Source organism: Lactuca serriola, chromosome 1 (genome assembly GCF_051521515.1).
Source record: "Lactuca serriola cultivar US96UC23 chromosome 1, Lser_US96UC23_V15, whole genome shotgun sequence".
Classification (NCBI taxonomy): Eukaryota; Viridiplantae; Streptophyta; class Magnoliopsida; order Asterales; family Asteraceae; genus Lactuca; species Lactuca serriola.
The window spans coordinates 2,615,583-2,641,241 of record NC_136408.1 but is presented as its reverse complement, the minus strand read 5'-3'; the positions used below and the strand labels follow the sequence as shown (position 1 = coordinate 2,641,241).

At 37.9% G+C, this 25,659-nt stretch overlaps 2 protein-coding genes across 3 annotated transcripts; both read right to left on the bottom strand.

The window, feature by feature from the left end:
• Positions 1 to 231: 231 nt before the first annotated feature.
• On the bottom strand, positions 232 to 4,049 carry LOC145072598 (transcription factor SAC51-like). 2 transcript variants are annotated; one of them, XM_079019373.1, is made up of 4 exons: positions 3,874 to 4,049; positions 2,321 to 2,829; positions 1,921 to 2,062; positions 232 to 1,841 (listed from the first exon to the last, which is right to left on the bottom strand). In XM_079019373.1, the coding sequence occupies exon 4, from the start codon at positions 1,821 to 1,823 to the stop codon at positions 1,005 to 1,007; it is 819 nt and encodes a 272-aa protein (XP_078875499.1). In that variant the 5' UTR covers positions 1,824 to 1,841; positions 1,921 to 2,062; positions 2,321 to 2,829; positions 3,874 to 4,049; the 3' UTR covers positions 232 to 1,004. The 2 variants fall into 2 exon arrangements, with proteins under 2 accessions (XP_078875499.1, XP_078876150.1); XM_079020024.1 differs by lacking the exon at positions 3,874 to 4,049 and adding an exon at positions 3,566 to 3,827.
• A 4,041-nt stretch (positions 4,050 to 8,090) lies between these two features.
• On the bottom strand, positions 8,091 to 9,047 carry LOC145050827 (uncharacterized). The gene is made up of 2 exons (XM_078999023.1): positions 8,645 to 9,047; positions 8,091 to 8,431 (listed from the first exon to the last, which is right to left on the bottom strand). The coding sequence occupies exons 1-2, from the start codon at positions 9,045 to 9,047 to the stop codon at positions 8,091 to 8,093; spliced, it is 744 nt and encodes a 247-aa protein (XP_078855149.1).
• Between the last annotated feature and the right edge of the window lie 16,612 nt (positions 9,048 to 25,659).

Below are 25,659 nucleotides of genomic sequence, written 5' to 3'. Positions count from 1 at the left end.
ATGCAAGCTTCCCATTTCATGAGTCCCACGTCTCTTTAATTCAAGAATCAAAAGTCACTTTCTTGCTTTCTCATTCACACACACAAACACCCAAAAACACACACCAGTCCTTTTCCACATGTTAAACTTGTACCACATGCATTCGATGTTGTACCATATGCGCTAAAACTTGTACTTAATTATCTAGCCTTTTTCTTTCTAGCCTCTATAAAAGAACTAGTCTCTCATCAATGATCCAAGAAAATACTTGCAATAAAAGTTGTACAATAATAATACAATAAGAAAATTCTTACCCTAGGCTTCAAGTTAGTACCTCATTCCTTCATTAAATCAAAGTTGTACATTACTACAAACTTGGCCATATTCGATCATAAATCATACAATAAAGTCTTTAAAATTTGTACCCCATGCAGTAAAAGTTGTACTTGACTATCAGATTCGGTTTTCCTTTAACCTTTTTATAGACCCATGGAGAATCATTACCAACAATCCTAGTTAATACTTGAGAACGCCTTGATGGATGGGTATCAATTCAAACCTGCTTTCAATTTTCTCATCCCAACCCCACAACCAGTCAAATCCCAAGTACCAATTTTACCAAATTACCCCTTCTTTCACACAATCTCAGAAAAAGCTATACACATCTCGCTTTTCTTTTTAAGCAAAAATCGATGACAATGATTTTGCAACGACTGAATTGTGTACTTCACGGAGTAAAAGTTGTACACTCACCGGAAGCAAGAGATTTTACATAAAGCCTAAATCTTTTTTTACCATCAACCATCATCATCATCAGGATTTCAGGAAACCAAAACTTATCTTCACAAAAGATTTCAAATTCCATTCCATTCCAACTGCAATTTTCCCTCGTCTTATTCTCTTTTTTACACGCAAAACACACCAGTAGACACAATTTGAATAAAGTAAAGATTTTTTTTTTTTAATTATCCCCAACCAAAGCTAGCTTAGCTAGATCAACGTGCAACTCTTAATGCACGATGCATTTAGAGAGAATCAAGCCCCAAGGCTTTAGCTTTCACCTTCAAAATTCTCAGGTAATTAATGGCTTCATCAAGAATTACCATGGCATCCTTCCCATTCCTCCCACCACCAGGAATCAGATTCTGAAGAACACTTATAGTCTCCCTCACTTTCTCTTTTCTTAACCTCTTACCCCCTGATTCCACATCCGCCACCCCATTTCCGCCATTATTCCCGCAGCTACTTAGCTCCGCCTCACTGGAGCAATTAACACCGGAGGTTGCTGTGTCCTCAAGGGAAACCGCATCATACTCTCCGGAATCCAGTTTCTGGCGTTTCCTACAACCCACCGAACTCGCTACTTCTTCCAGCCATTCATGGCTACCGAACCCCATCACCGGGGAATGCCCGGTACTCTGTTCATCCTCGTCTTCGGAATCATCGATTCCGTCGTCATCAGAGGATAGCAATGCCTTGAGCTCTTCTGTATCCTCATGAAACGAATCCGAAGAACGGGTGTCCTTTTGTTTTTCCATAACCGAATCCTCATTTTTCATTTCAAAGGTGAATTGTGGTTCCGGGAGGTGGTACGGAATCGGAATCGAGCTGTAAATCAGTGTGGTCCGATCATTCGATTGATCAAACACTAGAAACTTCTTCTGTACAAGCTCAGGAAGTTGTTCCGGTTTGCTGGCCGGAATTGCGAATTCCGGGGGGTTTCCGTAAGGTGAAAGCATGCTCCCCAAAGACGGAATGTTAAGCCGGTGCCGGAAACCGGGAGCACTCGACAAATTTGGATCGATTTGTTGGCTTTGAAACCAGGATTCAAAACCCTTCTCCATTTAACCAAAGTTTGTCACCTACAACATGTTATGATAACAATAAGCATATGAATATGATATGTAAAAGATTATTAAATTTTTAGATCAAGAAACTTACCAGGAGATGAACAGTGTCACGTGCGTATATAAAGATTTCTGAAAAACTTTAATAACGATGAAATAAAAAAATGCCAGCTTGATCACGAAGTGGAAAAACAGAACTACGTTACAGGTTTAAGCAAATGTCGGAAATACTCAGCCTGGAAAACAACAAACACAACAATACAAGATTAGATTCATTTGTTAAAAGATTTACAACTTACATTCTCTTTTTTATTACGACATCTTACATTGAAAAATCTATCCGGAATTGTTTTGTATTTGAAAATTGAAACACACTAGGATGCTATAATACACAAAAATCAATTGAAATACTTTGCTTTTTTTTTTCTTCTTTTGGCATTTAACCTTGGTAAGAAATATATAAATTCTGGAAACAATATATAATCATAACAAACCTGACAATCTTGGAGAGGTTGAAAGCATGCAATAACTTTAACAATTATGGTGGCACTCCCATCAATTCCATTTTCGTGTTTCAACGCCCGGAATCTTGTTTGGCCGGCAGATTGACACACCATAACTACTTGCAAACCTTTGTATGAATTTACCCCCACAAAAGATCTCAACAACGATGACCCAAACAAATCAACACCAAAAAGATTCAATCTTGATCAAAGATTAAAGAACGGGATCGGGATCGGGGTTGGTTCAGCTAATCCAACGGCAGTAGCAGGGGATGACGACAAAAAGATTAGTTCCCATGGAGAAATTTAACGATTTTTAAAGGGAGATGTTAATACTAATTACTGATTTGATGGGGATTCCAAGGTTTAAATACTAGAGAATCACGCGACAGTAGAGATTGAGGGAGATGACTTTACGATAAACGTCTACAGATAAGCTACACCACCGCATGCTGTGTTTGACCTCTTAGCTGTTTGAATATTCCAGAACAGAAAATCGACTGTAAAGAAACATAACAAGAAGACATAATAGAAGTGAATAAGTAATTATGATTAGGATCCCGACGAAGAAACAAGTAAGAAATACTAGTATGTAAAAATTGCATACATAGCTTTAATCGATTTCTTAACCGATTCAAATCAATATCTAAAGTTACTGGCTTCAGCCAGTAACTTTACCCGTTTGTTTCAGCGTGTTTCAAGGCCTTTTTAAATAATTTCATGTAAAACAACAAAGTTACACTAAAAGAAACTTGTTGAAGACTAAAACATGCATACAAAGATTTATTCCCTTTGAAGAACTGATAGCATATAAACTGCATATTTCATACTAAATATAGCAATGATCAGAGATCAATTACGAGAAATAATAAGCTTGGATTTAAAACATGTATGGTTCTAGTAGTAATGAAACTCGGTTAATTCCAAAAATACAGCGATCCTGACTTTTAAAAACCTAAAATGGATAGAAAAAGTTGCCAGAAATTAAAACCCAGATCCCAAATTGGGTTATCTTCGAAACCCAGAAACCAAACAAAGTGGATGAAAGTAAAGTAAACGATGAATTTCACCTGAAAATCAGGAAAATGAGAGTGAAATTTATACAAGTTTCAAAACATAATTAGCGAATTGATTACTCTTCAAAACCCACAAAACGGAGAAAGCATTACTCTTCAAAACCCACAAAATGATCAGAAGAATAACATAAAGACAAGATAGAGATACATTAGAACTTACATCCCAACCCAATTCTTATATTTCCTAGTCTTTAAGGAGAGAACCGGACCATATAAAAATAATGTTCATCGGAGAACAGAAAGTGAGAGAGAACTTTTGGCTGAAATCAGAAACCTACTATTCATTAATCTTCAAAATCGAGAAGCCAAAGAGAGAATTGGGAGACATTGAAGAAAAAAACAGAATGGACGTTCATCAGAAAACAGATCATTAGAGAGAAAACCTGTTACCCAAATCGATTGATCTCCACAAACCCAATAGAGAATCAACAAACAGTAAAAACAAAAAACCAGGAGAGAGAAATTTACCTGACAACAATCTTGAAAATCCAATACAAATCCCAAACACGATAATTTGCAAACCCGAGTAACAAAATCTGCTGAAAAAGGAAGATCCGGGCAGGAAGAGACGTGAAGAGAGTGATGGATAGGGTAAGGTGTGTGTGAGAGAGAGAGTCGTAAAAAGTTATATAGACATCAATGTCCTTGACCCCCGCGCGTGCAGGGAGAGGAAGAAGTCTCTGTTGTATATTGGTACGTGCGATTCGCACGCTTCGGTGCGGGTGCATTTATTACTCTATAATCATGTACGGGTGTTTCATAATTTTGACCCCGGTTATGGGTTGGAAGTGGGTCCATACGGTTTTTAATCTTTTATACACAAAGATGAACAGGGTAAAACTAGATATCTTTTACATCAATAGCTAATTTGACAAAAATAACTATGTAGTTGGAAGGGACAGTGGATAGCCGGTAGTTTATTAAAATTAGTTGGAATCTTTTAAAATATATAAAACTGTATAAAAAGGATAATTTTATATATATATATATATATATATATATATATATAGAGAGAGAGAGAGAGAGAGAGAGAGAAAATAACTCTTGAGGGTAATTAACTTTTGCGTTTATACTCATTTGGTCCTTTTTCTTTTTTTTTGTATTCAATATATCATCGAACTTGTTATTGGTGTTTACCATAGCTCTTTTGACCAGCTTTTGACCTGTGATAGTCAGTCAAAAGGTTATGGTGAACACAAACAACAAGTTCGATGGTATATTGAGTACAAAAAAAAGAGACCAAATGAGAACAAACGCAACAGTTGGTTACCCTCCTGATTTATTTTCTCTTTACTCATTTACAGCAAATCCCACGTATAACAATGGGTAAAATCAAACACTTGGATTATATTGATATTAACATAACAATATATAAAGAGGATTACAACAATTATTCCTATGATAAAGGAGATAAACAAGTATACAGATAAATACAATAAATACTAGAAATTATCCTCTAATACCCCCCTTCAATCGAAAAGGTGGCGGACCAAGACGAAGCATTGCACGGAATTTCTCAAATAGTGCACGCGGAAGACTTTTTGTGAAGATATCTGCCACTTGAAGATTGGTTGGAACATACTTTGTGTATAATTTACCCGAGCTAACAAGCTCCCGAATAAAATGATAATCCAAGTCAATATGTTTGGCACGTTTGTGTGAAATTGGGTTTTGAGTCATAAATAGGGCACTTTTGTTATCACATAGAAGCGTTGGACGGTCCGGTGGTAAAGCATGCAATTCGCGAAGTAAATGTGTGATCCAAACAATTTCTGCAGTTGTGTTCGCCATTGCCCTATACTCGGATTCACAAATGGACCTGGAGACCGTTGGCTGTTTCTTGGCACTCCAGGAAACAAGATTTCCACCAAGGAACACTGAATAGCCATAAGTAGAGCGACGTGTTTCAAGACAACGAGCCCAATCAGCATCAGAGTAGCTTACGACAGAAGCTTTGTGAGGACGGCTATAAGTTAGACCAAAAGAAATGGTGCCTTTAACATACCGAAGTATTCTCTTAACAGCTTGGAAATGATCAATGGTTGGAGCATGAAGGAACTGAGAGACTTGATTAACGGCATAAGATAAGTCCAGTCTAGTTATGGTTAAGTACTGAAGGGCGCCAACTAACGACCTATAGAGAGTAGGATCAGAATAGGGCAGGCCGTCCATTGTGAAGGATGCATGTGGAGCCAAAGGTGTACTGACAGGTTTGGAGTCCAAAAGCTCAGCGCGGATGAGAATGTCTCGAGCATATTTTGTCTGTGAAAGGAAGAGACCGTTGTCCATGTAAGCAAATTCAAGACCGAGGAAGTAATTTAGTTCCCCAAGATCTTTTATGGCAAATTCGTGATTCAGACAAGAGATAAAGGTGGCAATGACAGATTCATTATTTCCCGTAAGAATGGGATCATCAACATAAACCAATAAGTACATAATGCATGAGTCTTTGAAAAAAATAAAGAGAGAAGTGTCTGCACGGCTACATATAAAACCATAAGAAATAAGAAAGGCGCTTAAGCGTTGAAACCATGCACGTGGTGCCTGCTTTAAGCCATATAATGCCTTGGATAATTTGCACACATGATTTGGAAACTGAGGGTTGATGAATCCCGGAGATTGTTCCATGAAGACCGTCTCAGTCAAGTTACCATTTAAGAACGCGTTTTTAACATCTAGTTGATGCAGCTTCCAGTTATTCAAGATGGAAAGAGTAATGACAATTCGCACTGTGGATGCTTTGACAACCGGACTAAATGTGAGAGAGTAGTCAAGACCCGGGATTTGAGTATATCCTTGGGCAACTAATCTGGCTTTGTAGCGTTCGATGGTTCCGTCTGAATGGTATTTGATGCGATAGATCCATTTGGACCCTACAATGTTGGTGAGACCAGGACGTGGTACTAAGGTCCACGTTTTATTTTGTTGCAAAGACTCAAATTCTTCATTCATGGCAGCCATCCATTTTGGATCTTTGGCTGCCGTTTTAAAACCTTTGGGTTCAGTTGTCGATAGTAGTGCAACATGAAGACAGTGAGTAGAGAGGGAGGCTAGATCAACCTGAAGTTTTGGTCGAAAAATACCAGCCTTGGACCTGGTAATCATTGGATGACTCGATACGGGAGGTTCAGGTGATGGCATAAGAGACGATGTGCGTGGGACTGGATGATCAGATGAAACAGGAGCCTGGTCAGCAGGAGTTGTAGTAGACGAAACAGCTGGAGAAGGATAAGTTGCATCCGTATGGACCTGTTCATTTAAAAGGTTGGCAGGGCGGTCTAGATGTTCGTCCAGTGGCTTGCAAAGAGCACAAGGTGCTAATTTTATAGTATGCTCAGGAGCTTTGAGAGGAGGAGTAAGACGAGGTGGCACATCAAGAGATGATGGAGACTGTGGAAGTTCTTCAAGAAAAGTAGTAAGAGTTAATTGAGATAAATTTGGGTCAAGAGATGTACCATGAAACGGGAACACTTGCTCATTAAATCGTGCATGTCGAGTGATGTAGACACGAGAAGATGCTGGATCAAGACACCTGTACCCTTTATGTTGCGGACTATAGCCAATAAATACACATGGAATGCTTCGAGGTTCAAATTTGTGTTTGGAATAGTCACGCAAATAAGGGAATACCTGACATCCATATGTACGAAAGTTGGCATATTGTGGATCTTGATTGAAGATCAAGCGGAATGGTGATTGGTTTGCCAATAATGGAGTAGGTAAACGATTAATTATGAATGTAGTTGTGGTAAATGCATCAACCCAATAACATGCAGGAACTTTAGCATTAAACAACATTGCTAAGCCAGTTTCCACAATATGCCTATGTTTTCGTTCCGCTCGTCCGTTTTGTTGAGGTGTGTAAGGACACGAAAACCTATGAAGTGTGCCATTGTCTTCAAAAAATTTACGGACTGTGTGATTCACAAATTCCGTGCCACCATCGCTTTGAAACACCTTTATATTTCTCGAGCATTGAGTTTGAACAAGATTAATAAAAGCAGGTAGGATCGAATAAAAACCCGTTTTGGTTTTAAGTGGGTAGAACCACGTAAACCTGGAGTAATCGTCAATAAATGCAACATAATATCGATAACCATCTTTAGAACAAACGGGAGTTGGTCCCCATAAATCACAATGTATTGTATCTAAAGGGTGAGATGAACGTTTGTAATTTAGATTAAAAGATAAACGTTGCCCTTTTGCAAGTTGACAAGCAGTGCAGATAGTTGGTTTTGGTAACAATGAAGTAATAGATAAAACACCTAACTTATTTAAAAGGGAAATAATATCAAAAGACACGTGGCCTAGACGAGCATGCCATAATTCATAAGAAGCTCGATTGGAAACTCTAGAGGTAGCAACCAAGGCTTCAGGTTCATCCTTCAACACATACATACCATTTTGACAGCTTCCTTTAGCAAGTACCAGTTTTGTTTTCCGATCCTGAATTTCAAAAAAAGGTTGAGAGAAAAGGACATCAACAGGATAGTCCTTGGTAAGCTTGCTGACAGATAATAAGTTTTTTATGAGATTAGGAATGACAAGAACATCACTTAAAGGAATGATGTTTGAGATAATGGAAGAACCTGTATGAGTGATAGGAAGCTTTTTGCCATTTCCAAAGATTACTTCATTGCTACCTTGGTATGGTGCTGAGTGATGTAGGGTTTCACGATCTGGGGTCATATGAGCAGTGCCCCGGAATCAACATGCCAATCAGGAGTGTTGGTGGTGACATGACATTGGGCATGGAAAGCCTTCGATAAAGATTCATCTGAGGAAGCAGCTTGACTGGCATAGGTGTGAAGATTTGGACACGAAGACGCATAATGTCCATTGTTTCTGCAGAGTTGACAATGAGGAGGTCGTCTCCCTTGACCACGCCCCCTGCCACCTCGAGAGTTGTTCCCACGGTAAGAGGTGGAACGACCCCGACCAGGAGATGATTGGTGTTGTTGCACATGAAAAGTGGCCGGAGGAGTAGGAGCACCATGGATGGACTGCAAAAATAACTCGTGACTTTCTGCTTGCGTAACAAGATCACGAAAGACGGGTGTTGGCTTTGTGGCTCAAATTGCTGTAGAGAATGTTTCATAGGATGGTCCTAAGCCACAAAGAAACCAGTGTAGTTTGTCGATTTCAACAACCGGGTGTCCAATCACATATAGTTGATCACAGATGGCCTTGAAACGACGACTATAATCAGGAACAGAAGATGTTCCTTTGGTCAACTAACGAAGAGAATCATGCAGGGATTGAATGCGTTCTACAGAGCAATTGTTATAAGCAGATTCAAGAGCTTGCCAGATCTGTCGAGCAGTGGAAAGACCCAATACTTCAGCCACTGCTTCTTCAGTGAGAGATGAATGCAAGAGAATAATGGCACGCTGATCTGCATCATTCCAGAGAGCAAGAGCAGGATTTGAAATAGTTTTATTTTCTTCAGTGATGGTAGGCGGCGGAGAAGAAGAAGTGTTGTCGATATGCCCTGATAGTTGTTGATAGGTGAAGATGGGAAGCATCTGGTTGCGCCAGAGAAGATAATTGTTGGATGAAAGCTTGATAGTCAGCATATGTAATAGAGTGTTCATGGAGAACGGGCCATCGGTGGATGAAGAGGAGGACGACGATGGAGCCATAATAATATCCCAGGAAGAAATTAGAAATTGAAGGGGAGAGAAAGAAGGTGAACGGCTGATACCATGTAACAATGGGTAAAATCAAACACTTGGATTGTATTGATATTAACATAACAATATATAAAGAGGATTACAACAATTATTCCTATGATAAAGGAGATAAACAAGTATACAGATAAATACAATAAATACTAGAAATTATCCTCTAATACCACGTCATCTCCTACTGAAATTAATGACTATGAGATTCATTATTGCTTCTCTTCAAAACATAACTCACGAAAGGACATTATTCATGCATGTACAACTTTGTAATGCACTTGAATATTTAATTAGGAGAATCTTGACTAAACAGGCGCATTTCATGACTACATTTACATTTGCAATCAAATGATTTATCGTATCATAGATTCTAGACAAGTCTACAAACGAGTGGAATCACAAGTGCTGTGATTTTTGAGTTTACTTAGCTTTAAGATCGAACTCATGGGATAAGATACAACATCAATATGTACAATATCATGCTGCTTTTGTAGACACATCACCATAATATTGTACATATTGATGTTGTATCTTATCCCATGAGTTCGATCTTAAAGCTAAGTAAACTCAAAAATCACAGCACTTGTGAATCCACTCGTTTGTAGACTTGTCTAGAATCCATGATACGATAAATCATTTGATTGGAAATGTAAATGTAGTCATGAAATGCGCCTGCTTAGTCAAGATTCCCCTGATAAATATTCAAGTGCATTACAAAGTTGTACATGTATGAATAATGTCCTTTCGTAGGTTATGTTTTGAAGATAAGCAAGAATGAATCTCATAAAGTCATTAATATCAGTAGGAGATGATGTGAGATTTGTTGTAAATGAGTAAAGGAAAAATGAATCAGGAGGGTAACCAACTGTTGCGTTTGTTCTCATTTGGTCCCTTTCCTTTTTTTTGTACTCAATATACCATCGAACTTGTTGTTTGTGTTCACCATAACCCTTTGACCGGCTATCACAGGTCAAAAGTCGGTCAAAAGGGCTATTGTAAACACCAACAACAAGTTCAATGGTATATTGAATACAAAAAAAGGGACCAAATGAGTACTAACGCAAAAGTTAATTACCCTCAAGAGTCATTTTCAATATATATATATATATATATATATATATATATATATATATATATATATATATATAAAGGTTGATTATGGAAATTGATTTCAAAAGTTCAGTAGCGTGTTGTTAAACACTACATAAAATAGCTTTTATATTTGGAGCGTTTTGTTTAAATTTAAAGCTAAATGCTCGTACTGTCAAACAAAGTTTTTTGTTTAAATTGAAACGTTTTTCTAACATCCCAAAATTCAAATAAAAAAAATTTGTTTTTAAAATTCATCCAAACATACAATTCTCATATCATATTAGTCAAAAGCGTATCATAGCAACATATCATCCGAGTACGAATTCCCAAAATCTCAAAATACAGAAATCATAGGGTGATGTGGTGCGATCAGGTTAGACCTTTTCCCTTCAAACTGAAAGTACTTGGAACATAAAATGAAAATTGTAACACAAAGCTTAGTAAGTTCCCCCAAAATACCTCATACCATACAAACATACAGTCAAGCATATATGAGTGCTTGCAATCTCTTTCGGTCTATTTCAACCGGATACAGTCAAGCATATTTGGGTGCTTGCAGTCCCCTTCGGTTTATTTCAACTGGATACAACCAATCATATTTGGGTGCTTACATTCCCCTTCGGTCTATTTCAACCAGATAACGTGTCTATTTTACCCCTACCACTACCATATAATGTCATGACAAAAGGATCACAAATTTATCAAGCAAATTCAGGCATAACTGACAGTTTTCATGAAGATAATCATCTTACAACAACATAAATCAGTGGATCGACATTGGTTCCTTCGACCCACAGATACAGTGAAGGAGACTCACTTCATACTGAAGGTATCAAATCACACACAACGGTTGACTCCCAAAATCATCTCCCTAAGGCACAAGTATAAAACCCTAATTATAAATCAGGTCAATAGTCTAACCCGAGAGTACAACCCCTAATTCTTGACTTCAAGCAAAAGATTTTTCACCCTTGCCTCATTGGGCCTCCCCCACCAAGGCCCAAATCCACACTAGTCCAAAACGACATTACAAGCCCAACTATAAGGCCCTTAAGGCCCAATATGACCCAAGAGCACCCAACATAGCCTAAAGCCCAAAAATGTCCTGCTACAATAGGTGGGCCTGAGGCCCAAACCTAAACAAGTCAAAAGCCCACCAAGACTCGAGTCCAAAAATCTCATAAGCCCACAGACTGCATACACATGTGTACATGGCTCGTACGCCCGACGTACGTTGATGATCCGGAATTGGGGCACTGGCCCAGTACGCACAACGTACTCTAAAGTACGCCCGACGTACTGGTCAGTCAGCCAATTTTTGCTCCAATGTCTTAATCCATTAAGCTTTAACGTCCAAAACTTAGATCCAAGCTCATAAAAGTGTCTTAACCCATAAAGTTGCAAACTTTATGCTCGTGTATGCCTTATTGGGACTCAAACCATGAATTAAACCATCTATCTCTCTTAGGTGGTCACCAACTTATACATGGTTGAGTCTTAGCCATCAAGATACGATTTTTATGACTTCAAGCACCCTTAAGAGTCAAAAAGGATAGCTCAAATGGTATGGAGTAGCCCATACTCCAAAAGATCAAGTTAAGGGACCATAAGAGGCTAAGTTTTTCCCTAAACCTAAATCTAAGCTTGGAATGAACAAGTTTCAGACTTTATACATCCAATGAGCTAGAAATGATGAACAAACTCTGGATCTACAAGCTTCTTCTTCTCCTTTGCTTCTCCAAAAGCTTCATTTCTCTTCAAAACCACAAAAGAACACCCAAAAACTCCTTGTAAGCTCAAAAATGCACTCAAGATGACTAGGGTTTCGAGATTACCACTAAAAGTCAATGGGAGCTAAAATGGTGATGCACTCGAAGGATTTAATGATCATAAATAGGGTGCAAACCCTAAAAATTAGGGTTTTCCCTTGGCTTAAGTACGCCCAGCGTATGCCGGGATCACCCCGATAACGTGCATGCAAGGAGTACGTCGTGCGTACCTACTGTACGCCTAGCGTACTCATGAACCCCCACTTATTTTAAATTGAATAAATAGATTAGTTTTGTACCTCATGACTCAGGCGCTATAATTCTCCCCTACTTGAATCAAACTTCGTCCTCGAAGTCCGCTACCGAAAATAACTCCGGGTAATGCTCCCTCATGTAACGTCCGCGTTTCTGGCGAAGCATTAGTATAATGATGTAATAGTTAGGGTCAACAATTGTAACCTATTTTTAAGTAATGAAGAATAATTGTATGAGTATTATGTGATTTATGTTATACATATGTGCTTATAACGATATAATAAAATAATAATAATAATATTCCTCTAAGGGTAAAAGGAATGGATAAACTTCGACTCAAATGCTTGCTTGTACTTACCCATCAAATCACACACAACAATATATTTTATAACATTAGGTTACTTGTACGTTTACATATGTCAATGTGCAACCGACTTGTAAATTACAACTCACATGTCTTGGTTTCAAGAATATAAGATATTATCGTCTCACTAATTACTCATGATAAAATCCATGAAGTGACTCGGATGAGCGTGAGTTTAATCCAATACTCGAATCTTATTCTAAGAGTACTCATGAACACTGCAACAAACTTGTGCTATGTCTAAAACACCTAGACAATGTACAATCAGATTCATGACATTCTTGCCTCAATACCTACTTCCAAAGTATGATCAACTGTGGATAGTTTGAACAACCTAGTTATTCGGGAAGTCAAAACATGCAAAGTAAAACATAAGAATAATCGAATCCAATATGGTCTTAGAACTTATGAATATAAAAAAAAAAAACTTTTATTTAATCACCATATTGATTACACATTATTCATTGTATAATGTTTCGATTAATTAACTTAATACTTGAATTAGAACAATAGTTATCCCATGCTCCAAGCATGCACACTATGTTTGCATATGGTCATTTCTTTGTGAAATAGATCAATTGAACACATCTTCAATGAAACTCATTTCACAATTCCAAATCCTTATCGCAAATGTAAGAATACCAAATTCTTGTCATTCACTATAATCTATTAGATTTTAAACTTATATGCAATGATCCTCTTATAATGACTATGCACAAAAGTCACAGAGACTTGGCAACAGACATTACAAATTATTCCAACGGAGAGAAATTCCATGGAAACAAAGTCTCACATTCAAAGTACATTCCTTTGAACATCCTTCTTACATTAAGTTTCCTAATCTTACACACATTTAAAGAATAAATTCCACATATGGAAACATTTCCATATTCCAATTTTGACTATCACTTTTGAACAAGAGTTACCTCTTCTTAGAGAATACCAATATGGTCCTTCCAAAATTTACACTATACTTCCAACTGTCCATGAGCAATCAATCTTTGTTAAACCTCATATTATCATCAACAATTGCTTAACCGTTTTAGTCATATCTCGTTCTAGTCCCTTTTCCCTCTTAATGCCCTAGGCATTTGTAAAATTAGAACAGATTAATATTATAGCATATGTAATCGATCATATATCCGAAGCATATTGAATACGATACATAATGTTTCACATGTTGGATTAGTGTCTAAGCCCGTAACCATATTTGGTAAGTACTTGACCCGGTTGTGCATGGTCCTTTTGGGTTGCCTTCACCAAAGCAACTTGACTGGAGAAATTAAATAGAGAGAGAGGTTATTATGATTTATTAATATGTTATAAGAATAATATATTAAAGGAAAAATCATATCTGTTGCACCAACTCCCAATCCACCCGCTGCTCCAGTCTTGGCTATTGGTCAAGGAAAGGGAAAGAAGAGGAAGGCTTCGTCTAAAAACTATCACAAGGTTAAATCCCGAGATGGTGCTTCTTCTAGTGGGCCAAAGTTGATCCCGCTAAGCCCTGCCCTAACCCTAAGGAGGCAGAGTGCCACCACTGCCACAAGATAGGACATTGGAAGAGAAGCTGCCCAGAGTACCTGCAAGCCATCAAAGAAGGAAAGATCAAGCCATCTTTCACAGGTATATACACAATCAAATCTAATGATTCTAGTCATGCTATTTCTTGGGTTCTTGATACCGGTTGTGGTTACCACATTTGTTCTAATATGCAGGGACTAAGAAGAAGTAGGGATGTGGAGCAAGGAAGAATCAATCTAATCATGGGGAACAGAAGATCGTCACCTGTGACCAAGATTGGAGTGTATTCTTTAGTGCTTAGGAATAATTTATGTTTAGATTTGAACAATTGTTGCTATTCGCCAGAAATGGCTAGAAACATCATTTCATTTCATGGTTTATATAGACAAGGTTTTAGATTTTCTTTTAATAATGAGAATGGTTCTATTTTAGCTTATCTAAATGGTGTCTTTTACTTTGAAGCTATACCATGTAATGGAATTTATGAAACTGTTATGATTGTTGATAACTTAGGAAATGATGTTTTGAATATAGATTCTTCCAATAGTTTGGATAAAGCATCCTTGTGGCATAGTCGTCTTGGACATGTCAACAAGAAACGCATAGCCCAACTCCAAAAGGATGGAGTGTTGGAGTCATTCGACCTTAGGGAAGATGACACGTGCGAGTCTTGTTTGCTTGGAAAGATGACTAAGTCACCCTTCGCTGGTACGTGCGAAAGGGGTAAAGGTTTATTGGACCTAATACATACCGATGTATGTAGACCGTTTAGATCAACCATGAAGGATGGGAACCGCTTCTACATGACTTTTACCGATGACTATAGTAGATATGGGTATATCTATTTAATCAAGCAAAAGTCAGAAACTTTTGAAAAGTTCAAAGAGTTTAAGAATGAAGTGGAGAATCAATTGGGCAGGAAGATCAAGATGCTTCGATCCGATCGAGGAGGAGAGTACCTAAGTCTTGAATTCCACGATTATCTCAAGGAGTGTGGAATAGTTTCACAATTGACGCCTCCTAGGACACCGCAGTTGAATGGTGTGGCAGAAAGGCGTAATCGAACCTTATTGGATATGGTTCGCTCTATGATGAGTCGTGCTTCACTACCAATCTCTTTTTGGGGGTATGCCTTAGAGACTGCCGCCCATATCCTTAACCGAGTCCTTACTAAGAAGGTTGCCAAAACACCTCACGAGATGTGGACGGGGAAAGCTCCTTCGTTGGCACATATCAAGGTTTGGGGTTGAGAGGCTTTCGTAAGATGAGATACTCACGACAAACTTGAACCTCAAAGTGAGCGATGTATTTTCATCGGCTACCCGCAGAAATCCTTTGGATATCTCTTCTATAGACCGAAGGACAATTTTGTCTTTGTTGCGAGGAGAGGAGTTTTCCGAGAGCGAGAACTCATAGGCCAAGAGGATAGTGGGAGGCAAATCGAGCTTGAAGAGATTCAAGAGTCGATAGATGAAGGAACCTCTACCGCTGGCACTCAACCCGAGGAGGAAACTCCGGTTGAACCAATTGACGAGTCCTTACCTCTTAGACGTTCCGATAGAGTTAGAGTTCAACCCCAGTTTTATGGTTTTCATATTACTACCGAAGGGGACACGTATATTAGTGATGGTACACTAGTAAATCTTGATGAACCTAATAGCTATAAGGAAGCCATTGCAGGCCCGGAGTCTGCGAAATGGAAAGAGGCGATGGATAGCGAGATCCAATCCATGTATGATAACCAAGTTTGGAATTTGGTTGATCATGTGCCCGGACGTAAGACCGTTGGGTGTAAGTGGATCTTCAAGAAGAAGACCGACGTGGATGGAAAGGTACACACATATAAAGCGTGATTGGTTGCGAAGGGCTTTAATCAAACTCCCGGAGTTGACTATGAAGAGACCTTCTCACCAGTTGCGAAGATAAAATCTATTAGAGTGATGCTAGCTATTGTCGCATTTCATGATTATGAGATTTGGCAAATGGATGTCAAGACCGCTTTCCTTAATGGAAAGTTGGCTGAGGATGTTTACATGGCTCAACCAGAAGGGTTTGTGGATCCGAAGCATCCGAATAGAGTGTGTAAGCTTGAGAAGTCCATTTATGGACTTAAGCAAGCATCTCGCAGATGGAATCTCTGCTTCGATGAGAAAGTCAAAGAGTTTGGATTTGTACGAAGCGAAAATGAGTCGTGTGTATATGTCAAAGCCAGTGGGAGTATAGTAAGCTTTCTGGTTTTATATGTCGATGACATATTACTCATAGGAAACGACATCCCGACTTTGCAGGAGGTTAAGTCCTGGCTCGGGAAGTGCTTCGCTATGAAGGACCTCGGAGAAGCTTCTTACATTTTGGGAATAAGGATAGTAAGAGACTAATTGGACTTAGTCAGAATACTTACTTAGAGAAAGTACTATAACGTTTTAGTATGGAAAACTCAAAGAAGGGAGAATTACCGATACAAAGTAATGCCAAATTGAGTAAGACTCAAAGTCCGAGTACCGAAGCTGAGATAGTTGAAATGAGCCGAGTTCCATACGCTTCCGCAGTTGGCTCAATCATGTACGCTATGACTTGTACTCGCCCTGATGTAGCCTTTGCTTTGAGCATGGTTAGTAGATATCAAGGGAACCTTGGCAGAGCACATTGGATTGTTGTGAAGAATATCCTTAAGTACCTTCGGAGGACGAAGGAATGGTTTTTAGTCCTCGGAGGGAGTGATGACTTGAAGGTACGAGGGTACAGTGACGCCAGCTTCCAAACCGATAGGGACAACTACCGTTCGCAATCGGGCTGGGTCTTTACCCTAAATGAAGGAGCAGTGACTTGGAAGAGTTCCAAACAGGAAACAATAGCTGATTCAACGTACGAATCAGAGTACATAGCAGCGAGCGAAGCGTCGAAGGAGGCAATATGGCTGAAGAATCATGGTAGATCTCGACATATCGACAGAAAATATCACTTCATCAGACATCGTGTAGAAGAAGGACAACTCGTAGTGAAGAGGATATCATCAGAAGATAACCCATCAGATCCGCTTACGAAGGGACTGAGTAGGGTTAACCACTTGCAGCATGCTAGGAGTATTGGGCTGAAGGATGGTATTAGCATAGATTAGATAGTTTTAGAAACGTGTAATAGATAAATGTAATTGACATTCGATGATTAAATAAAGGAGTTTTATTTATAAGTAAAGCTACTGTCATATGTTAATTGTTTAACTATTGTTTCAATTTTTGCATGTTTTGACTTCCAGAATAATTGAGTTTATTAGGAATAATCGAATTATTCAAATTGTCCACAATCGTTCATGTGTTGGAAGTAGATATGAATGAAGATTGTCATGAATTGGTGTGTAGATTGTCTAAATGGTATTAGACATAGCAAAGGGTTGCTGCAACGTTCATGAGTGCTTATGAACTGGTTTTGAGCATTGGAATAAACCCGCGCTTGTTGGAATCACCGTATGGAATATGATATATAAGAGGTGATCGCAAGACGATAATATCATATAGTCTTAAAACCTAGATATATGGTTTATTATTTGCTAATTGATTGTACATTGATAATGCGAAAACGCATTGGTAACTCAATGTTATAAAACGCATTGTTGTGTATAGTTGATTATTGAATAAGTAAATGCATATAAGTCGAAGTTTATCTGTAAATTTTATCCTAATAGGGTAGAAGAGATATCTCGGCCGCTCGATGATTTGATTTGACTTATGTGCCGGGCCCGGTCAGAACTAAATTGATATGTTCGATTAAGTTCTATGTCAAATAAATCGGAGATCGAGAAACCTAAATGCTTGACTAATCATTCCATAGAATTGTCAGCATGATATCTAACAGAGGACTGTACGATCCCTTATCTAGAGGACAGGTTACTTATAAGATCAGAGTTTGACAGCGTCTTTGAGAGCTACGATTGCTAATCGGGTTGCACGTTACATTTGTGGTTACTAGACTTATCCAAGTGGGAGATTGTTGGATTAGTGTCTAAGCCCGTAACCATATTTGGTAAGTACTTGACCCGGTTGTGCATGGTCCTTTTGGGTTGCCTTCACCAAAGCAACTTGACTGGAGAAATTAAATAGAGAGAGAGGTTATTATGATTTATTAATATGTTATAAGAATAATATATTAAAGGAAAAATCATATTTGTTTAATTAATATTGGTCAATAATTAATTAGGAATTAATTTTGTGATCAAGTGTAATTAATTAAACTAGAGGGGTTGAATTGTAATTATAAGATAGTTGCAAGATAGGGCAATATTTATCCTTGTTAAAGGATGAACGAATTCAAGGATAAGGATATCCTTAAAATCGTCCAAGGATAGGAGGATAAGGGTTTTTTTAAGGCTTATCTTGTGGTTGCTTGGTGGGCAAGCAACTGGATAAGGATAAGGACTGAAACCCTAATCTAAACCCTATATAAAGACCCCTAGGCCTTTAGAATTCGTGTACATGATCCTAAGAGGTCCCAAGGATGAATTCCATCTCCTCCCTCCTCTATCTTAAGCCTCTCCAATTGCTTGTGGTGTTTGTGAGCCATTAGAGGCACTACACTTGTGGTGCTTGCTTTCAAGACTTGGGATTTGAAGATTTAAGTTGTTATTGCAATATAACAACAAGAGGTATGTAATCCAATCTTGTATGTTAATTTCGAAAATAGCAATGCACATTAGGGTTTTATTCTTGTGTTCATAATGTTGTGTATCTAATAGTGAAAACATAGATCCAAAATTAGGGTTGCATGCACACTTAGGATTGTTTGTATAAAACCCATCAGTGGTATCAGAGCCTTTGGTTAACTTGTTTTCAGTTAGTTTTATTCAATTGTATGAACTTGACAAATTAGGGTTTATAGCCAATAAACCCTAGGAGGCCATAGATTTCGAGATTAGGGTTTCCTAACCCTAATTTGCGAAAATCTTGAAAGGGTTTTTGAATCCTTTCCTTTCAATCCAAGATTTCGAAATCTAGGGTTTGCAAACCCTTATATTTCGAGATTTGCCTCCTTCCCCAAGATAAGATCCTAAATTTTAGGGATTTGGATAATCTCATATCTTGTAATTATCCTTTAATAGTTAAATATCGTAATCAAAGATCATGAATTATCCCATCCCTACTTTCGAAATTTATAGAGGGATTTAAGGGATTAGGATAACTTAAATGTTTAAATGGTAATTATCTTTTAGATTTAGATAATCCCTTATGATTTGATAATTTAAATTAATAGTTTAATTTAAGATAATTATTAAATCAAGAGTTTTAATAATTAAAATTTTAATTTAAGTGACATTAAATTTCGAAAATTTTAATTGAAGATTAAAACCCTAGTATTTTAAAATGTTTAAAATACACCCTATACTATTATATTATTACAAGCTTAATATATATATATATATATATATATATGTATAATTAAAATGCTAGTCTTACCGTTAGTAGGCCTCATTCACGAAGCCGGTCTATAAGGTGGGTATAAGGTTGCGGCCTATAAAATGGCGCTTAATGGGTGTACACTCACACCCACCGCTTGCTTGATCGGTGGAGGGTCGTTAGCCGAACGGGTAGGATAGGGCAACCTCATTCTCTCATTAAAAGTATAATAAGAAATACAAAGTAACTACATGTTTTCTAAAATTTCCCAATCTTAGTTACTTTAGGAAAAGTGAATTTGATGCAATCCCATGAAATTACACTTTGCACCTTGCTAAGAAGTTAGTGGAGCGTGCGTGGTTTACCGGCACACTAATTGGTTCTAAGCGAAGGTGGCAAAGGGTGATTCGTTGTTTATCATAGTTCGATGGAGCGTATGTGGTTTACCGGCACATCGAATAGGTGATCGTTACAACGAAGGCACCATGTGAATTTGCATGGTAATTCACACCCACTTTGTGATCCTCGGTATCCCAGTCACAAACGAGAGGGGCATATCGAGATTTAAACATGCCATTGAAAAGTTTCAATGAATCTAATCCGAACCTAGGAATTCTCAATACATTTAGAACTTAGAGTTAGGTTTTTCATGATGGAGAATTAGTGAATCGTCATTCACTTACCTTCAAATTATTTGCATTTGGATTACGACATCCCTTTTCTAAGATGTAAATATTGTTTTTGGATCCTATCCATAATTTTTCTTATTGGGTGATAATTAGGGATTCATATTCTAATCTATCTTTCTCCTTTTCCTTTGTAGATGTCGAAATCAAACAACGCTGCCGATAGTTCCTTCTCATTGATGAGCCTTTGCCAAAAGGTTACTTTCGATGGAATGAACTTTAGCGAATGGATAAAATACATTCGCACAATTGCTCGCTACGAGGACAAGGAGTATGTCCTAGATGAAAAGCTCGAGAAGATCAATCCAGAAATCGCTACTCCGGCTGAAATGAGTGCTTTTGAGACTCATGAGCGTGATGCAACGAAGGTTCACTGCATCATGATAGCCACAATGAACTCCGAATTCCAAAAGTCCTATGAGGACATGTATCCATACGAGATGCACCAAGACTTATTGGAGAGATACCACCAAAACGCGAGACAAGAGCGTTATGAGATTTTGACTAACATGATTTCCGCTAAGATGGGTCATGGAGAGTCTCTTACCGTGCACCTGCAGAAGATGCAAAGGTATGTCGATCGTCTTCGCAAGTTGAATGTTGACTTTAGGGAAGACTTGGCGATCGACATGGTGCTTCACTCTTTGTCTCCGATGTACAATCAATTTAGGATGACCTACCACATGAACAAAGAAGAAGTCACCCTAAGCAAACTCCAAGGTCTCTTGAGGGTCGCTGAGAGCAACTTCAAGGACAAGTCTGTTGCACCAACTCCCAATCCACCCGCTGCTCCAGTCTTGGCTATTGGTCAAGGAAAGGGAAAGAAGAGGAAGGCTTCGTCTAAAAACTATCACAAGGTTAAAGCCCGAGATGCTGCCTCTTCTAGTGGGACCAAAGTTGATCCCGCTAAGCCCTGCCCTAACCCTAAGGAGGCAGAGTGCCACCACTGCCACAAGATAGGACATTGGAAGAGAAGCTGCCCAGAGTACCTGCAAGCCATCAAAGAAGGAAAGATCAAGCCATCTTTCACAGGTATATACACAATCAAATCTAACGATTCTAGTCATGCTATTTCTTGGGTTCTTGATACCGGTTGTGGTTACCACATTTGTTCTAATGTGCAAGGACTAAGAAGAAGTAGGGATGTGGAGCAAGGAAGAATCAATCTAATCATGGGGAACAGAAGATCATCACCTGTGACCAAGATTGGAGTGTATTCTTTAGTGCTTAGGAATAATTTATGTTTAGATTTGAACAATTGTTGCTATTCGCCAGAAATGGCTAGAAACATCATTTCATTTCATGGTTTATATAGACAAGGTTTTAGATTTTCTTTTAATAATGAGAATGGTTCTATTTTAGCTTATCTAAATGGTGTCTTTTACTTTGAAGCTATACCATGTAATGGAATTTATGAAGGAGCAGTGACTTGGAAGAGTTCTAATCAGGAAACAGTAGCTAATTCAACGTGCGAATCAGAGTACATAGCAGCGAGCAAAGCGTCGAAGGAGGCAATATGGCTGAAGAATCATGGTAGATCTCGACATATCGACAGAAAATATCACTTCATCAGACATCGTGTAGAAGAAGGACAAGTCGTAGTGAAGAGGATATCATTAGAAGATAACCCATCAGATCCGCTTACGAAGGGACTGAGTAGGGTTAACCACTTGCAGCATGCCAGGAGTATTGGGCTGAAGGATGGTATTAGCATAGATTAGATAGTTTTAGAAACGTGTAATAGATAAATGTAATTGACATTCGATGATTAAATAAAGGAGTTTTATTTATAAGTAAAGCTACTGTCATATGTTAATTGTTTAACTATTGTTTCAATTTTTGCATGTTTTGACTTCCAGAATAATTGAGTTTATTAGGAATAATCGAATTATTCAAATTGTCCACAATCGTTCATGTGTTGGAAGTAGATATGAATGAAGATTGTCATGAATTGGTGTGTAGATTGTCTAAATGGTATTAGACATAGCAAAGGGTTGCTGCAACGTTCATGAGTGCTTATGAACTGGTTTTGAGCATTGGAATAAACCCGCGCTTGTTGGAATCACCGTATGGAATATGATATATAAGAGGTGATCGCAAGACGATAATATCATATAGTCTTAAAACCTAGATATATGGTTTATTATTTGCTAATTGATTGTACATTGATAATGCGAAAACGCATTGGTAACTCAATGTTATAAAACGCATTGTTGTGTATAGTTGATTATTGAATAAGTAAATGCATATAAGTCGAAGTTTATCTGTAAATTTTATCCTAATAGGGTAGAAGAGATATCTCGGCCGCTCGATGATTTGATTTGACTTATGTGCCGGGCCCGGTCAGAACTAAATTGATATGTTCGATTAAGTTCTATGTCAAATAAATCGGAGATCGAGAAACCTAAATGCTTGACTAATCATTCCATAGAATTGTCAGCATGATATCTAACAGAGGACTGTACGATCCCTTATCTAGAGGACATGTTACTTATAAGATCAGAGTTTGACAGCGTCTTTGAGAGCTACGATTGCTAATCGGGTTGCACGTTACATTTGTGGTTACTAGACTTATCCAAGTGGGAGATTTTTGGATTAGTGTCTAAGCCCGTAACCATATTTGGTAAGTACTTGACCCGGTTGTGCATGGTCCTTTTGGGTTGCCTTCACCAAAGCAACTTGACTGGAGAAATTAAATAGAGAGAGAGGTTATTATGATTTATTAATATGTTATAAGAATAATATATTAAAGGAAAAATCATATTTGTTTAATTAATATTGGTCAATAATTAATTAGGAATTAATTTTGTGATCAAGTGTAATTAATTAAACTATAGGGGTTGAATTGTAATTATAAGATAGTTGCAAGATAGGGCAATATTTATCCTTGTTAAAGGATGAACGAATTCAAGGATAAGGATATCCTTAAAATCGTCCAAGGATAGGAGGATAAGGGTTTTTTTAAGGCTTATCTTGTGGTTGCTTGGTGGGCAAGCAACTGGATAAGGATAAGGACTGAAACCCTAATCTAAACCCTATATAAAGACCCCTAGGCCTTTAGAATTCGTGTACATGATCCTAAGAGGTCCCAAGGATGAATTCCATCTCCTCCCTCCTCTATCTTAAGCCTCTCCAATTGCTTGTGGTGTTTGTGAGCCATTAGAGGCACTACACTTGTGGTGCTTGCTTTCAAGACTTGGGATTTGAAGATTTAAGTTGTTATTGCAATATAACAACAAGAGTTATGTAATCCAATCTTGTATGTTAATTTCGAAAATAGCAATGCACATTAGGGTTTTATTCTTGTGTTCATAATGTTGTGTATCTAATAGTGAAAACATAGATCCAAAATTAGGGTTGCATGCACACTTAGGATTGTTTGTATAAAACCCATCAGTGGTATCAGAGCCTTTGGTTAACTTGTTTTCAATTAGTTTTATTCAATTGTATGAACTTGACAAATTAGGGTTTATAGCCAATAAACCCTAGGAGGCCATAGATTTCGAGATTAGGGTTTCCTAACCCTAATTTGCGAAAATCTTGAAAGGGTGTTTGAATCCTTTCCTTTCAATCCAAGATTTCGAAATCTAGGGTTTGCAAACCCTTAGATTTCGAGATTTGCCTCCTTCCCCAAGATAAGATCCTAAATTTTAGGGATTTGGATAATCCCATATCTTGTAATTATCCTTTAATAGTTAAATATGGTAATCAAAGATCATGAGTGTTGTCATAGGAGCAACTCACTGAGTTCATAAGTGGACTCGATGAGTCGAGTCGGGGTTGCCCTGCGATTCGTTACTGAGTAACCCAACGAGTGGAGAGGGAACTCGTCGTGCCAAGTGGGGCTTGGAAGGATTCAGAGGGCCAGTGTGGACTCGCTGAGTCTCCCGAGTGCACTCGACGAGTCTGGTCAAAGTTTGATCGTTGACTTCGTTGACTTTTAGGGATTAGTCAATGCTTGGACTCTTGGAGCCATTATGGGGGTAGAATGGTCTTTTACCCTTCTTATAGTACTTAGAGGGGAATTAGTCTATCCTTTGAAAGTTGTATTGATTAGAGTGTTTATTCCATGTGATTAGGCGGGGGCTAGACCAGATCTTACCGAGTTCGAGATTTACCGACTTACCTGAGGTGAGTCTTCTCACAATACTTTACCTAGAGTGGTAATTAGAGTTATGTGAGAGAGTATGTTGTAAGCTATTATATGATGTGATATCTATGTGATTATGTGCCATATGTGATTTAGAGTTTACAGAGTTAGGACCGAATGGTCCACAGAGTTAGGACCAGAGGGTTCACAAAGTTATGGGACTGAAGGGTCCCACTGAGACACTTTGACCAGAGGGTCATACAGAGTATAGCCTCGAGTGGCTAATATGTGTTGTATGTGGTATTTTTGGGAACTCACTTAGCATTTATGCTTACAGTGTTGTGTTATGTGTTTCAGGTACCATTGAGGATCGTGGGAAGACTTCGGCATGATCAGTACACACATAAGGAGTTTTTATACATTATGATCTTGGGTTATGTTTATATGGATTGATATGTGATACAATGAGATTTTTATAATATTTACGAATGAAAGTATGTTTTTAAAAATGTGAAAAATTGTTTGAAAAATTACGGTGTTACATTAGACCTTTTTCCATTTCTCACAATTCGAACTATCAAAAGGGATGTCGTAATCATAATCGAATTTGAGAATGCAAATGTCACAATTGCTATCTCTTTAAAATTTACTTAGTGAAAGTGTTTCCTCACAATCATTTTCATGAATTGGAGAGAAACCTTATGACACTTAGATTTTATGGTGTATGTGTTCCAATCCATGTGAATTTGTCATAACCATAATCATAAGACAAGGTTAGTGACAAATCCAAACTCATATGGACTGAACTTGTTCAATCTTAATTTCTTGCCACCTGGCAGCACAACGGCCTACCATTACTTCCAAATTGTTATGCAAACAATTGAGCATTCATAGAGCTCACATGCATAGTCAACTTTAACTGGAATGGGCACAAAAACAAGAATATGTCAACACGATAGGTTATAAACCTCAAGTCGTGTGCTAGTGATTAACAATTGGTTTATTCTTGATTAGTTCTTGAAACTCTTCAAGATCTTTAAGACTCCCACCGACCTCTTGACATATAAGATTCTCTTTGTCAAGGAACATTACTTTACAAACAAATATTCAAGAGTTAGTGAAGTTTGTTATCAAGACTAACATTTCACATAATTGGCCTTAGTTGGTTTTTGTTTTATCCAAAACATCACAACTTACCAATTTCAAATGTACAAGAGTAGAAAATTTTTTACTCTACATTTGATAAGTGTTATAAACCTTTCTTAAGATTATGTCACTCAAGGCTCAATCTTGGAGTGTGACTCTAAGTTATGATTTTGGAAGTATGATTCACCTTTTGACTTAAGCATTTCAAAAATTTACGATTTCTCTTCTTAGCCATATAAATGAACTAATATGTCCTT

What these genes read in the sequence shown, in the direction of transcription:
- LOC145050827 (XM_078999023.1), bottom strand. Translation starts at nt 9,047, where the DNA reads ATGGCTCCATCGTCGTCCTCCTCTTCATCCACCGATGGCCCGTTCTCC. An exon ending in ATCCCTGCATGATTCTCTTC is followed by an intron (nt 8,432 to 8,644) that starts GTTAGTTGACCA and finishes TTACGCAAGCAG; the next exon opens with AAAGTCACGAGTTATTTTTG.
- LOC145072598 (XM_079019373.1), bottom strand. Translation starts at nt 1,823, where the DNA reads ATGGAGAAGGGTTTTGAATCCTGGTTTCAAAGCCAACAAATCGATCCA.